The sequence below is a fragment of the Aegilops tauschii genome, chromosome 5 (genome assembly GCF_002575655.3).
Source record: "Aegilops tauschii subsp. strangulata cultivar AL8/78 chromosome 5, Aet v6.0, whole genome shotgun sequence".
In the NCBI taxonomy this organism is placed as follows: Eukaryota; Viridiplantae; Streptophyta; class Magnoliopsida; order Poales; family Poaceae; genus Aegilops; species Aegilops tauschii.
The window spans coordinates 121,738,076-121,751,456 of record NC_053039.3 but is presented as its reverse complement, the minus strand read 5'-3'; the positions used below and the strand labels follow the sequence as shown (position 1 = coordinate 121,751,456).

The 13,381-nt window shown below is 43.4% G+C and overlaps 1 protein-coding gene across 2 annotated transcripts; it reads left to right on the top strand.

The window, feature by feature from the left end:
• Positions 1 to 3,051: 3,051 nt before the first annotated feature.
• Positions 3,052 to 5,308, top strand: LOC109736353 (uncharacterized). 2 transcript variants are annotated; one of them, XM_020295575.4, is made up of 7 exons: positions 3,052 to 3,459; positions 3,585 to 3,630; positions 3,751 to 3,816; positions 3,920 to 3,988; positions 4,121 to 4,189; positions 4,296 to 4,367; positions 4,497 to 5,308. In XM_020295575.4, the coding sequence occupies exons 1-7, from the start codon at positions 3,233 to 3,235 to the stop codon at positions 4,998 to 5,000; spliced, it is 1,053 nt and encodes a 350-aa protein (XP_020151164.1). In that variant the 5' UTR covers positions 3,052 to 3,232; the 3' UTR covers positions 5,001 to 5,308. The 2 variants fall into 2 exon arrangements, with proteins under 2 accessions (XP_020151164.1, XP_020151165.1); XM_020295576.4 differs by having other exon boundaries at positions 3,053 to 3,459; positions 3,754 to 3,816.
• Positions 5,309 to 13,381: the final 8,073 nt, after the last annotated feature.

The following is a 13,381-nucleotide window of genomic DNA, read 5'->3' as shown; positions in this document are numbered from 1 at the left end:
AACACTTCCAACTAAAAGAATACTGCAAGAAAAAAATTGTATTGAAGATACTAATTGTATATTTATAAAATTGTTGTATTTATAAAAAATCACAATATTCTCTTGAAACACATCAAAGTATTTTTAATCATGATTTATAAAAAACCACGATTTCTCTTAAAACACACAAAAAGGTGCCAGGCATAGCTTTAGACATGGAAAACCTTGAGAGAGAAAAAAACATAGACAAGCGATCAAATTCATAGTTAAACTCAACACAACAGGCCCTTCCTACAACAGGACTTATGTATGAGGGGGTTCAATGAAGCCTGGATGAAACAGGTGGATTCCTTCATTCAGAAAGGTAGTGTTGGGATTAAGGTGAATGATGACACAACTCATTATTTTCAGACACATAAGGGCTTAAGACAAGGAGACCCAATGTCTCCGGTCTTGTTCAACATTGTAGCAGACATGTTGGCAGTTGTTATTGGTCTGGCTAAAGAAAATGTCCAAGTAGGAGAACTAGTTCCGCATCTTGTGGATGGGGGAGTGTCCATACTACAATACGCGGATGACACTATTATTTTCATGGAACATGATCTCGCAAAGGCTAGAAACATGAAGCTAGTACTTTTCTTATTCGAACAATTGTCGGGACTCAAAATCAATTTCAACAAAAGTGAGTTATTCTGCTTTGGGAGAGCCAAAGAGGAACAGGATACTTACAGACAACTGTTTGGTTGTGAAATGGGGTGCCTACCATTCAGCTACTTAGTGATTCAAATTCCTCACCACAAATTATCAAATAAGGAGTGGAAGTGTATTGAAGATCGATTTGAAAAAAGACTAAGTTGCTGGAAAGGAAAGCTTATGTCATATGGAGGGCGGCTTGTGTTGATTAACTCAGTTCTCACTAGCTTGCCAATGTTCCTTCTATCATTCTTTGAAGTACCGGCAGGGCTACGAAAAAAGGTTAGATTTCTATTGATCTCCTTTTTTCTGGCAATCTGATGAGGTTAAGAAGAAATACAGATTGACCAGATGGGATATCATTTGCAGGCCCAAAGACCAAGGTGGGTTAGGGATCGTGAACTTAGAAGTTAAAAATAAGTGTCTCCTAAGCAAATGGTTATTTAGATTATCTGTTGAGACTGAGGGAACATGGGCACAACTTCTGCATAATAACTACCTGCATACCATGACTTTGTCACAGGTTACTACTAAACCTAATGACTCGTCATTTTGGAAAGTTTGAATGAGGATGAAAGAAACCTTTTTTCATATGGTGAAATTCATTATTGGCAATGGTAACACGGCTAGATTCTGGGAAGATGCATGGCTAGGGGAAACGCCATTAGCCATCCAATATCCCACTTTGTATAATGTTGTACAACTCAAGGAAGCCTATGTTGCTACAGTATTACAATCGGCCCCCTTAATATCCAATTCAGGAGGTCTTTGGTGGGGGCACGATGGAACTCTTGGCTGCATTTGGTCCGCGTGTTGATGGATGTTCAACTTTCGGACCAACCAGATACCATTCATTAAATACTCTCTAGGAATGGTAGTTTCATGGTGAAATCTATGTACTTGGCCCTAATTGATTCTGGGCCAATTCTGCAATCTCTCCACATCTGGAAGATTAAAGTACCACTTAGAATTAAAAATCTTTATGTGGTCTGTGCACAAAGAAGTGATATTAACAAAGGATAACTTGGTAAAGCGAAGATGGTCGGTAGTTCCCAATGTTGTTTTTGTGACCATGACGAAATGATTGAACACCTCTTTCTAGACTTTCCGTTAGCCAAACTTCTTTGGCGTACTCTTCATATAGCCTTCAATGCGACTCCTCCTATTAGCATCAATGTGTTAATTGGGATGTGGCTACATGGAGTGGATCTAAATATCGTGGCATATATTTGGATAGGGATATGTGCACTATTTTGGGCTATATGAAACTGCAGAAATGATATAATCTTTAGCGGAAAAAAATTTAACAACTTTTTGCAGGTTATCTACAGAACCACTGCTTGGATCCGTATGTGGTCGTCGCTCACTCATGCGGACTCCAGGGAGTTTTTGGTTACTGGGTGCAACCGATGGGGCACGGTAGCACGGGTTATCTTTAACCGATTTGGATGGCGAGTTAATAATAGACTAGGTGGCTAGTCATCATAGCCTATATTTTTCGCTAATTGTGGCATCTTTTTTTACTTTTTGTTTTTTTCTGGGCTCTTTTTGTGAGCTAGTACCAGAACTGAGACCTTATTTCCATACTTTGTTTTAATAAATTGGCTGTATGCATCACTCTGATGCACAAACCAGGGGATATCCTCCTTTTTCAAAAAAAAGTTAAACTAGGATAATTTTTCGTGTACCGCTTTGTTAGTGACTCTCGGGAACATAGTGATAGTGTTTCTCTGCCTCTCGTCGACGCCATCGCCTATCTGCCTTGTCTCCTATGACCTTATGGCCATGGAGGGGTGGTGGATTCCATCTCGGGATGATGGGAGCGCTCCGTTTCTAGGTGTGTTTTTATTTTATTTTAAGTAGGGTTTGTGTCCTACTCTGGGAAGCGAGATGATGGCGGGTCTTGAAGATGAAATAAGGTTATGTTCGTCTAGCCCACATACAGGCGGTGCGTCTCTACAGGTTGAATCCTTTCAACTTACGCTTTTCTTCATCGGCGACCGTTGTTGTTCTGATATACTGACTCTGTAGGGCCTTAGCACGACAACTTGTCAGCTGTCTACTAAAAAAGGTTTGTTCGTCTCCAATGAGGTAGGGGCGATAACCGCGGCATATGTCCTCAACTCGCTCTAATGCTTATAGTGGACGCTATGTGGTCTACAAAACAGAGAAGGTTCTTGTAAGGCGGCTAAGGACCAATTATAGAATATTTTTCCGTGGCTTTTAATGAATTTTTCTCATAGTTCTTGTATATAGTAACGAAAAAGATGAACTTCGTCACAGTTTGAAGATAAGTAGGTTTCTCCTTTGGCCAGTCCAATGAGACTTTCCATTCATGATCCGAGAGTTGTGGGCACGGTGCGATTGAACCGGCCATAACTTCCATCGTATCGTCGTACCTAGAACCTCCCAACCCTCTCTCCCCCCTCTTCGTGTCCCTCTAGAACGCGCGCAAGAACACGCGAACCAAGCGTCGGCGTCCCGTCCCAGCTCCCAACTTAACTGCAGCGAACAATTATTGTTGGAGCTTCGCCTTGTCTTAACTGCCGCCGTCGCTGTCATGGACGTGGGCAGCGGAAGAGGCAGAGGCGATCTTTGCACCGCGCAAGAATCGCGAGAGGAGGTGGCGAGGCGCGGCGGCGCCATGAGGACCCGCGTGTGCGCGCGCGTTGGCTCGCCGCAGGGCGTCGGGGCGCTGCTCCTCGTCGGAGGCGCGATCGTCGGCGCCGCCGTCGTCGCGTGGCGGCGCCGCGGCGACGGCAAGGGCGCCAAGAAGGACCGCCGCGGGTACGGGAAGAAAAACCTTTTTTTTTTCTTGGCCTAGTTAATCTCAGTTCGTATAGCATTTGATCGGTTCCGTTTGTTGGGCGTCGGAGATGACTGGATTGAGTTTCTTCTGGTGAATTTTGCAGCAAGGAGGACGACGTTCTGGATGGCGGGGTTGTGGAGAACGAGCAGGTGTGGACTGAGGGTTTCATTAGTTAGAACTTAGCGTTTTTGATCTCTTTCCTTTTTCATGTGAGTTTAGAACTTTAGATGACTTTAACGAAACATATTGGTTGAAATTTGTTGATTCAGCAGAAGTCTGATCAATCTGATGAGAATCTGAGCATGGAGGTTAGAGAGGTTGAAGCTGATGGGTTGGTTAGTCTCCGTAATCTGCATGCTGTCTGAAATATTTTTTGTTGATTTGAGTTTGCAAAATAAGTCTTGTTTGTGTGAAAATACTCTGCAAATATGATTTCAGGATGGTAAGGAAGCAGAGGAGCTTCATGAGATTCAGGAGCAGGTGGATGAAATCGTTGCTGATGAATTGGTTTGTCTCTCTGCAGAACTTCTGGAGAAATTTACATTAATTAATTATTAAGACACGTCATGCGTGTATTGCCTGCAATATTTGCCGCCGGTGCCTTACTTTTGTGGATATTTTTCTGAATTTGGTTTTCAGGACAGCGAACCTACAGATAATTTTGATCCAAACGCAAGCAAGGAGCGTGCCGAGATCGTTAATGATACGGTCAGTTCTATTTCCTATGCACAACTGTGAAAGGAAAAAAAACTCTTGTGTAGTACTTATCGCCTTGCTGTTCACTTCCGGAAATTCAACCAAATTTTGGCTTCAGGACAGTGAAGATGAGAAGAATCCTGACCAAAATTCAGTGAACAGCTGCGTCGAGAATGAGATCGCACCAAATGTACATTTGTTTTTCTTGCCTCAATTTAACTTGTTCAAAGCAGCTCTGAGTGTTCATTGGTGATCCATGCCTACAGTGGTCGGAGCCTTATTTATTCTGCCTGTTTCCTCTGAATTGTCATGTTTATAGGCCACCCAAGGTGTGAAGAACTCTGATGAAAGCACTCTTACCATCAACAGCCCGGAGGTCGCCCATGAAGAACATATCGGGCAAGGACATGACGATGATCAAGAGACCGCATCAACACAGATGACAGCGCATCAATCACAAATCTCAGAGCAACTGAAAGTGGATACCATGACTGAAACAGCCACAGTGGAGAATGTATCGAAGCACGAGGAGCAGAAACCACCGGCACAAGAGCTGGTCGCGCCCATAGACTCACCCGCATGTCCTTCACTGCCAGCTCTGTTCAAGCCAGCAGAGAAGAAGAGACCAGCGAACACGGGGTGGAATGAGACAGGGATGAAGCTTGGACAAGATGGCGGCAGCAAGAAGGCAGCAGCAAAGGGTGTAGCCGTGGTGACCATGGATCGTAGAGCTGCTTCAATGGCCATTCTCGCCATCATCTTCGCAGTGACCATTGGAGCAAACGTCGTCATGCGCTTGTATTCCACTTTGCGAGCGGCATGATCATGTTCAGATGAACTTGCACCATGGTTGGAGCGCGCCATATGGTTTGTTCTCCGCGTGAAAAAACGGAGCTTCTTTGATCAAGTGTGAATGCTCAAGTTGCCAGGGTCAGGTGGAGTTGCATGGACTGGTGAAAAATCCCACGGAGTAATAATAAGAATAATAAGCTTGATGCTACCATGGCATTTTAGTTCGCCATTTGGTAGTAGGCCTGATGTAGGAACTAGGAACCAGTTCAGTATGTCGAATTGTCTTCAAATCTTGAGAATGTTCTGTGCAGAGTCTTTGCATTTGCCCGGGAGTTTCTTCATTGTTTACGAATTCTAATTCGAGAATCCGCTGTGAGTGAGGCGAGGAGCATAAAATCAATCACAGTGGAAATTCATAATTTGCAAATGCATTTTTTCTTCAATCTATAACTAGTAAAAGGTGGGGTATGCACCAATAATGGTGCTCATGCGTATTGTGCTTAGGAAGCTCTTGCCCGGTCACACAGGCAAGAGTGGTAGCCGTGGGCGCCAATGTGCCAGGCGTTCGCTGCGTGGAAGCAAGTGCCTGCTCCGCTTCCCAAACGTGGTAGCTATACAATGTCTCGCTCCGCAAAATACCTCAAATTTGGCCCTAACTCTTTGTTTTTCGTGAAGCTCCCCATGGTGTTATAAAAAATACTACTCCCTCCGTCCGAAAATACTTGTCATCAAAATGGATAAAAAATAAATTATTTTTTATCCATTTTGATGACAAGTATTTTTGGACGAAGAGAGTAGTTTGAAGAGTCTTTGTTGATTTTTTTATTTTATTTTTTTGGAAATGAGTTCGTTGAGTTGGAGGAAAATTATCCACCACTACCACTCATAAGTGGATACCTCTTCATTTTGTTTTCTCGCGTCACGCTCTCTATAATAGACCCTTTTCACCAAAACTTTCCATAAGCTGGAGCTAGCTGGAAGCCAAATAAGATTCACTGCTCTATGGTGAAGCCGCAACTACTAGGTGGATCTGCTACAAAATAAATTTGGTGAAGTGGAGCTGATTTTTGAAGGATGGAGCGGTCCCAAGCAAGCCCTAAAAGGGTGTTCGGTTCATGCCCTCACCCACCCGATGGCTGGAAATTGCCTGGAATTTACATGTCTTTCCATGGTTCAAGCACTGAAAAATCTAAGCTAAGTCTGGCCATGATCTCCAAGCCATTGCGGTTAGAGTCTAGCAAGGATCTCCGAGCGGTTGTAGGGCAAAAACTTGCTATTCACTTAGTTTATTTTGCATAATATAGATTGATTATTACTTCTTTAAAGGATGTTGGAGTACCGGCCTCCTCGGGCCATCTGCAGCCTCGCACGCCCCCCTCCTTCGTCCAATCGATTCGCGGTGCCACACTCCGCCTGGTTGGGGGCCTCCAGACCGTCCGATCGAGTTGCAGCGTGCCTCACCTTGGCGTCGAAGCCGGTGGTCCATGACCAGGAGCCGCGTTCCCTGGACCCTCTGGTTCGGTTGTTTTTTGTGCCAAGCATGTGTTTATTGTCATGTGCGTGGGTGGGGGATGTCGCCTTGATGTCGTTTTTTAGTCGCCGCTCTTTGTCCATTCGACCATTGACGTTGCTGGAGCTACCCGAATGGTGGAGATCAGCGGGTCCCGGTTCCTTCTCTCTTTTTGTGTGACAGCTCCTTCGGGGTTGCATAGTTTGTGTTTCCTCTTGGTGTAGCATCTCTTGTGTTGGTGTGTATGGAGGAGGGGGGTCGGATGTTTGCCCCGCTGCTCGTTTCTGACTATTCAACACCCTTTCTGTCCACCCGGCTATTGGATGCTGCCTGGGCTACCTGGGTGCTGAAGGATGACTGTTCTGTCTGCTCGGCCTTCCTACCACCTGGTTGTTGGATATTGTTGGGGCTTATTGGATTGTGGGGGATGTCTATTTAAAGTCGCTTGGCTGAACCTCTTTCTGTCCACTCGACTGTTGGATGTTACCCGAGCCACCGCGATGTTGGAGGTTGTGTATTCAACTAAGCCAAATCGGGCATGTTCTATCCAAATAAATTGTTGGATGTTGCCGAGACTACTAAAAGTACATTTAATCCCCTTGGTGACTTTTTTAATTAATGTCAACATATCTCAAGGAATTAATGCCTCTTGCAAGTTTATTTCATGAAAAGTTCCTTGTGGGTGCATCAAATAAATAGAAGGTGCCCCCTACAAAATGTATCAAGACAGTTGTTGGCCAAGCCAAAAGATTTCTCCTTTTCATTTTAGTGATTCAAGATTGCATTGATTCTATAGGCATGTCGACACTATCAAAAGGGGATGAGGATGTAGTGAGGAGCTTCTTGCTCCATGTGCTTAAATACTAAATTCCAAAACCCCTCAAATTCCTTCGAAGATCCCACTAACCGAGTTTCATTCTCTTCAGAGCTTTCAAGCTCTTCCAGCCCGAATCACCATAACACTCACCAGGTATAGTTGTTCCATAAACACTACCCATTCGGAGCCACCAAGTATCCATCTTAGAATCACCGAATCTATTGGTAAACCTTATGTTGTCATGTAGGAATTTCTGAAGCAAATGGGTCGGGATTTTCGAAGCAACGAAAAAGAGTGTGCCACAACCCAAGTGTACCCCCTCGGAGCTTCCGAATGCTTGTTGGTCAGACCATCTGAAGTATAGTTGCTACCTTTTTCATGTCGGAACTTCCAAGCTAATCACTTCCGAGCTGTGTAAAAAAGTTGGCAACGGTCAGATTTTTGGTCCCTCCTATTTATATCCCCCATATTCACCAATTAATGTCATACTCCACTCCCATCATATGTTTTGAGAGAGAACTCCACCTCCTTTTGCTGATTTTAAAGGGTTTTCTACTCCAACCATTCAAGCCAATCCTTTGAGATCTAACTCTTCTTCCTTTCCACTCCTACCTCTCCAATCCAAAAGTCAAATCTTGAGAGAGTTTGAGTGTTGAGGAGATTATCTTTTTAAGCACAAGAACAAGGGATTCATCACAACAACCTATATGTTGTTACTTTTGGAAGGTGTGCGCCTCCTAGATTAGCTAGGTGCTTGGAAGTCTTCAAGTGTGTGAAGAACCAAAGCAGTTTGTAAGGGTTTGGGGGTCGAGTTGGAGCAACCGCTGTAGTGAATGAGCAAGTAGAAGAGAAAAATGCACATACTGAGGCAATGAGGACATATGAGAATCATATTTGTATAGGAGTGTGTTTCATGACATGATAATGCTTGTGCTAGGTCTAGTTGCAAAAGATGTGCTAGGTTAGTAGCAAGATCACTGAATGTAATGGATGATTATTGTAATGTGAGCTTCTATTCCTAGGTGATATTAGAGTGAATGAACTTGATATGTATAGTATTCATGTGAACTTCTATTTCTTATTGTGTGCATGCGCAATTTGAAAATCAAGTTCTAATAGCAGATAATTTCAGTTGCATTGATCACAAATTGTATGATCACTAGAACGTAAACAACATATAAATATTTGTTACATTGACAACTTAAATCATCATAGTAGATTGTAACATCCCAATTTTTCAATTTGGATGTTAATCATTAGGTCATCATATGCATCCATGATTCTTGCATTTTTTGATTTGGTTTATTTGGACATTTTGATCCTAGAGACCTTAAGCAACTCAAGGACCATGTGAGAGAGTTGGAGGTTTTCATAAAATTCCATTTTTGAATTTTTTTTCAAAATTGATAAATTAGGACCAGGTTGCTACAAGATGGTATCAGAGCACATACTGACTGTAGGACGCGACCACTAGGAAAAGCCATAGGATACTCTTCTCTACTCATTTCTAACTCCTCTCCATTTCTACTCTATAGATGACGGACCCAAAGAATAAGTTCACTCAACCGGATGACGACACCCCTTTCGGACGACACCTGAAGGAAGTCACTAGGTACTTGAACATTGGCATACCAAGCTTCACCGGAACCTTCACCGCCACTTTACCAGAAGAGGAGCGTTGGACGATTCAAGTTCGTGTTCCAGGAAGGACTTTCACACCAGTTACTGAGCCCATCGAGTTTTCCTTCAACGCACCAATCTGGAGGCTAGGAAAGAGCATGGCCGCCCACATCTCCATTGGACGCATAGGCAAGGTGTACAGCAAGGATCTTAAGGACACCATCTACCAGATATGTGGACGCCAAGATGAGCAATGGGAGAAGATTTGCGCCAGGAAGGATAAATCAATTGCAGCCTACATACATGAGTTAAATAAGCACATTCGTCGTCAGGAGAACCAGATGTGCGCCAACATGATAGACATGAAGAAGGTGATGACCCGGAACATGGAGCTGGAGGAAGAACTCAAGTCTACGCGCGATGGTTATGAAGAAGAAATTGCTGTACTACTAGAGAAGAATGAAGACCTGAAGAAGAAGCTAGGGATATCCATGGGGGATCCCGAACCTGGAGTGGACATTCGTTCGGAAGATTACATCATACTAGACGACACAGACTCCGACCCCGACAACGATGATGATTGTGAAGACGAAGCTGGAGCAGATATTATGGAGTCTTCCATCGATCAAAATTTCTAGACGACCACCATATTACCATTAGTATTCTCCCATGTATATAGTAATAGTCCGTGAGATTTTGTAACGGTAGCTTAGATCAATTGTATGCTCTTGTTTGAATTGAGTGGTGTGAAATGAATGTGTTTGTCTCATGTGCATATGGGTAGTGATTTCTCTTTAGACCTCACTCTATTCTGTTCTCACCCCTCTAAACCTATCAGATGCCTCTGAGACGTGACCCCGGATTTGTTTTTCCACCGGAGCTCACTCAGTTGATCCAATAGCAGAATGCCTTGATGCAGTTGCTAGTCCAGAACCAAGGCAACAACAACAACAACAATCCACCGCCACCACCTCTAGTTGACAACTTAGCCTGCTTTCTAAGGTTGAATCCGTCGGTGTTCTCTAGTAGCACCGAGCCGATTGTTACTGATGACTGGCTCCGCAAGATTGGAAGGGAGCTGACCACCGCAGGTTGCACAGATGCTGAGAAGGTGCGCTTTGCCGCACATCAACTGGATGGACCAGCAGCCTCATGGTGGGAGAATTACACCGCCACTTTCCCCGTGGCCAATGTCACTTGGGATCAGTTTTAGCAGGCCTTCCGCACTGCACATGTCTCAACTGGAGCTATGAGCATGAAGAAGTGTGAGTTTCGCAACTTACGCCAGGGAAATCGTACTGTGGCGCAGTACGTGGATGAGTTCAGCAAGTTAGCTCGCTACACGCCAGATGATGTGGCCACAGATGTCGCGAAGTAGGAGAAGTTTATGGAGGGACTGAATGACGAGCTGAGTATGCAGTTGATGGTGGCACCATTCACCAATTACCAGGAGCTGGTAGACAGGGCTCTTATGATTGAAGGCAAGCAACAACAGATAGAGAACCGCAAACGGAAGTATGGACAGGGGAAGTACAGCTCTGGAGCTCAGCAGAAGCCTCGTTTTACCCCGAACTCGGGAGGACATACCCATCATAACCATGGAGGCCATACTCACAATGGAGGAAGTACACATAACCATAGTGGCCCTAAGAATGGAAATGGAAATGGAGAAAGCAACAGTCAGAGCCGTTCCAACCCAGCAACACCCGCCAATAAAGATCTGAGCCATGTTACCTGTTTCAAGTGCGGGAAGACTGGACACTACGCCAACGATTGTTCTGAGGTAAAGAATGGTAATGGAAATGGAAGCTCTGGAAAGAAGCTCAACCCTTTCACCACAGGGCAGGCGAACCACGTCAACGTGGAGGAAGTTGAAGAGCAGCCGGATGCAGTTATTGGTAAGTTTTTTATTAAGTCATTTACCGCTATTGTCCTTTTTGACACTCGTGCATGCTACCTCTTGAGCACTGCGTTGGTTTTCCCTTGAAGAGGAAAGGGTGATGCAGCAAAGTAGCGTAAGTATTTCCCTCAGTTTTTGAGAACCAAGGTATCAATCCAGTAGGAGACTACACGCAAGTCGCCTTGTACCTACACAAACAAATAAGAACCTTACAACCAACGCGATAAAGGGGTTGTCAATCCCTTCACGGCCACTTGCAAAAGTGAGATCTGATGGAGATAATAAGATAAATATTTTTGGTATTTTTTATGATATAGATTGAAAGTAAAGATTGCAAAGTAAAATAGATTGGAAACTTATATGATGGAAAATAGACCCGGGGGCCATAGGTTTCACTAGTAGCTTCTCTCAAGATAGCATAAGTATTACGGTGGGTGAACAAATTACTGTCGAGCAATTGATAGAAAAGTGTGTAGTTATGAGAATATCTAGGCATGATCATGTATATAGGCATCACGTCCGAGACAAGTAGACCGAAACGATTCTGCATCTACTACTATTACTCCACACATCGACCGCTATCCAGCATGCATCTAGAGTATTAAGTTCATAAGAACAGAGTAACACATTAGGCAAGATGACATGATGTAGAGGGATAAACTCAAGCAATATGATATAAACCCCATCTTGTTATCCTCAATGGAAACAATACAATGCGTGCCTTGCTGCCCCTGCTGTCACTGGGAAAGGACACCGCAAGATTGAACCCAAAGCTAAGCACTTCTCCCATTGCAAGAAAGATAAATCTAGTAGGCCAAACCAAACTGATAATTCGAAGAGACTTGCAAAGATAACAAATCATACATAAAAGAATTCAGAGAAGATTCAAATATTGTTCATAGATAAACTTGATCATAAACCCACAATTCATCGGATCTCGACAAACACACTGCAAAAAGAATTACATCGAATAGATCTCCAAGAGAATCGAGGAGAACTCTGTATTGAGATCCAAAGAGAGAGAAGAAGCCATCTAGCTAATAACTATGGACCCAAAGGTCTGTGGTGAACTACTCACACATCTTCGGAGAGGCTATGGTGTTGATGTAGAAGCCCTCCTTGATCGATCCCCCCTCCGGCGGAGCGCCGGAAAAGGTCCCAAGATGGGATCTCACGGGTACAGAAGGTTGCGGCGGTGGAAATAGGGTTTCGTGGTGCTCCTGGATGTTTTCGGGGTATATGAGTATATATAGGCGAAAGAAGTCGGTCAGGGGAGCCACGAGGGGCACACGAGGGTGGGGGCGCACCCTCCTGCCTCGTGGCCTCCTCGGTTCTTTCTTGACGTCCACGCCAAGTCTCCTGGATTCTATTTGTTCCAAAAATCACTCTCCCTAAGGTTTCATTCCGTTTGGATTCCGTTTGATATTCCTTTTCTGCGAAACACTGAAATAGGCAAAAAAACAGCAATTTGCACTGGGCCTTTGGTTAGTAGGTTAGTCCCAAAAATAATATAAAAGTGTATAATAAAGCCCACTAAACATCCAAAACAGATAATATAATAGCATGGAACAATAAAAGATTATAGATACGTTGGAGACGTATCAAGCATCCCCAAGCTTAATTCTTGCTCGTCCTCGAGTAGGTAAATGATAAAAACAGAATTTTTGATGTGGAATGCTACCTAGCATATTTCTCAATGTAATTTTCTTTATTGTGGCATGAATGTTCAGATCCGAAAGATTCAAGATAAAAGTTTAATGTTGACATAAAAATAATAATACTTCAAGCATACTAACTAAGCAATCATGTCTTCTCAAAATAACATGGCCAAAGAAAGTTCATCCCTACGAAATCATATAGTTTGGTCATGCTCCATTTTCGTCACACAAAATGCCCTCATCATGCACAACCCCGATGACAAGCCAAGCAATTGTTCCATACTTTAGTAATCTCAAACTTTTTTCATCTTTCACGCAATACATGAGCGTGAGCCATGGACATAGCACTATGGGTGGAATATAATATAATGATGGGGGTTATGTGGAGAAGACAAAAAAGGAGAAAGTCTCACATTGACGCGGCTAATCAACGGGCTAGGGAGATGCCCATAAATTGATGTCAATGCAAGGAGTAGGGATTGCCATGCAATGGATGCATTAGAGCTATAAATGTATGAAAGCTCAACAAAAGAAACTAAGTGGGTGTGCATCCAACTTGCTTGCTCACGAAGACCTAGGGCATTTGAGGAAGCCCATTGTTGGAATATACAAGCCAAGTTCTATAATTAAAAATTCCCACTAGTATATGAAAGTGATAAAACAAGAGACTCTCGATCATAAAGATCATGGTGCTACTTTGAAGCACAAGTGTGAGAAAACGGATAGTAGCACTGTCCCTTTTTATTCCTTTTCTTTTTTTCTTTTTTTTCTCTTCTTTGTTGGGCCTTTCTCTTTTCTTTTTTTCATTTGGCCTTTCTCCTTTTTTTATTTGGGACAATGCTCTATTAATGATGATAATCACACTTCTATTTATTTACAACTCAGTGATTACAACTCGATACTAGAA

Bases quoted from the DNA above. Each gene is read 5' to 3' on its own strand.
- LOC109736353 (XM_020295575.4), top strand. From the start codon at position 3,233: ATGGACGTGGGCAGCGGAAGAGGCAGAGGCGATCTTTGCACCGCGCAA. The intron at 3,817-3,919 runs GTTAGTCTCCGT...ATATGATTTCAG, and splicing joins AGGTTGAAGCTGATGGGTTG to GATGGTAAGGAAGCAGAGGA. The intron at 4,368-4,496 runs GTACATTTGTTT...TCATGTTTATAG, and splicing joins AGAATGAGATCGCACCAAAT to GCCACCCAAGGTGTGAAGAA.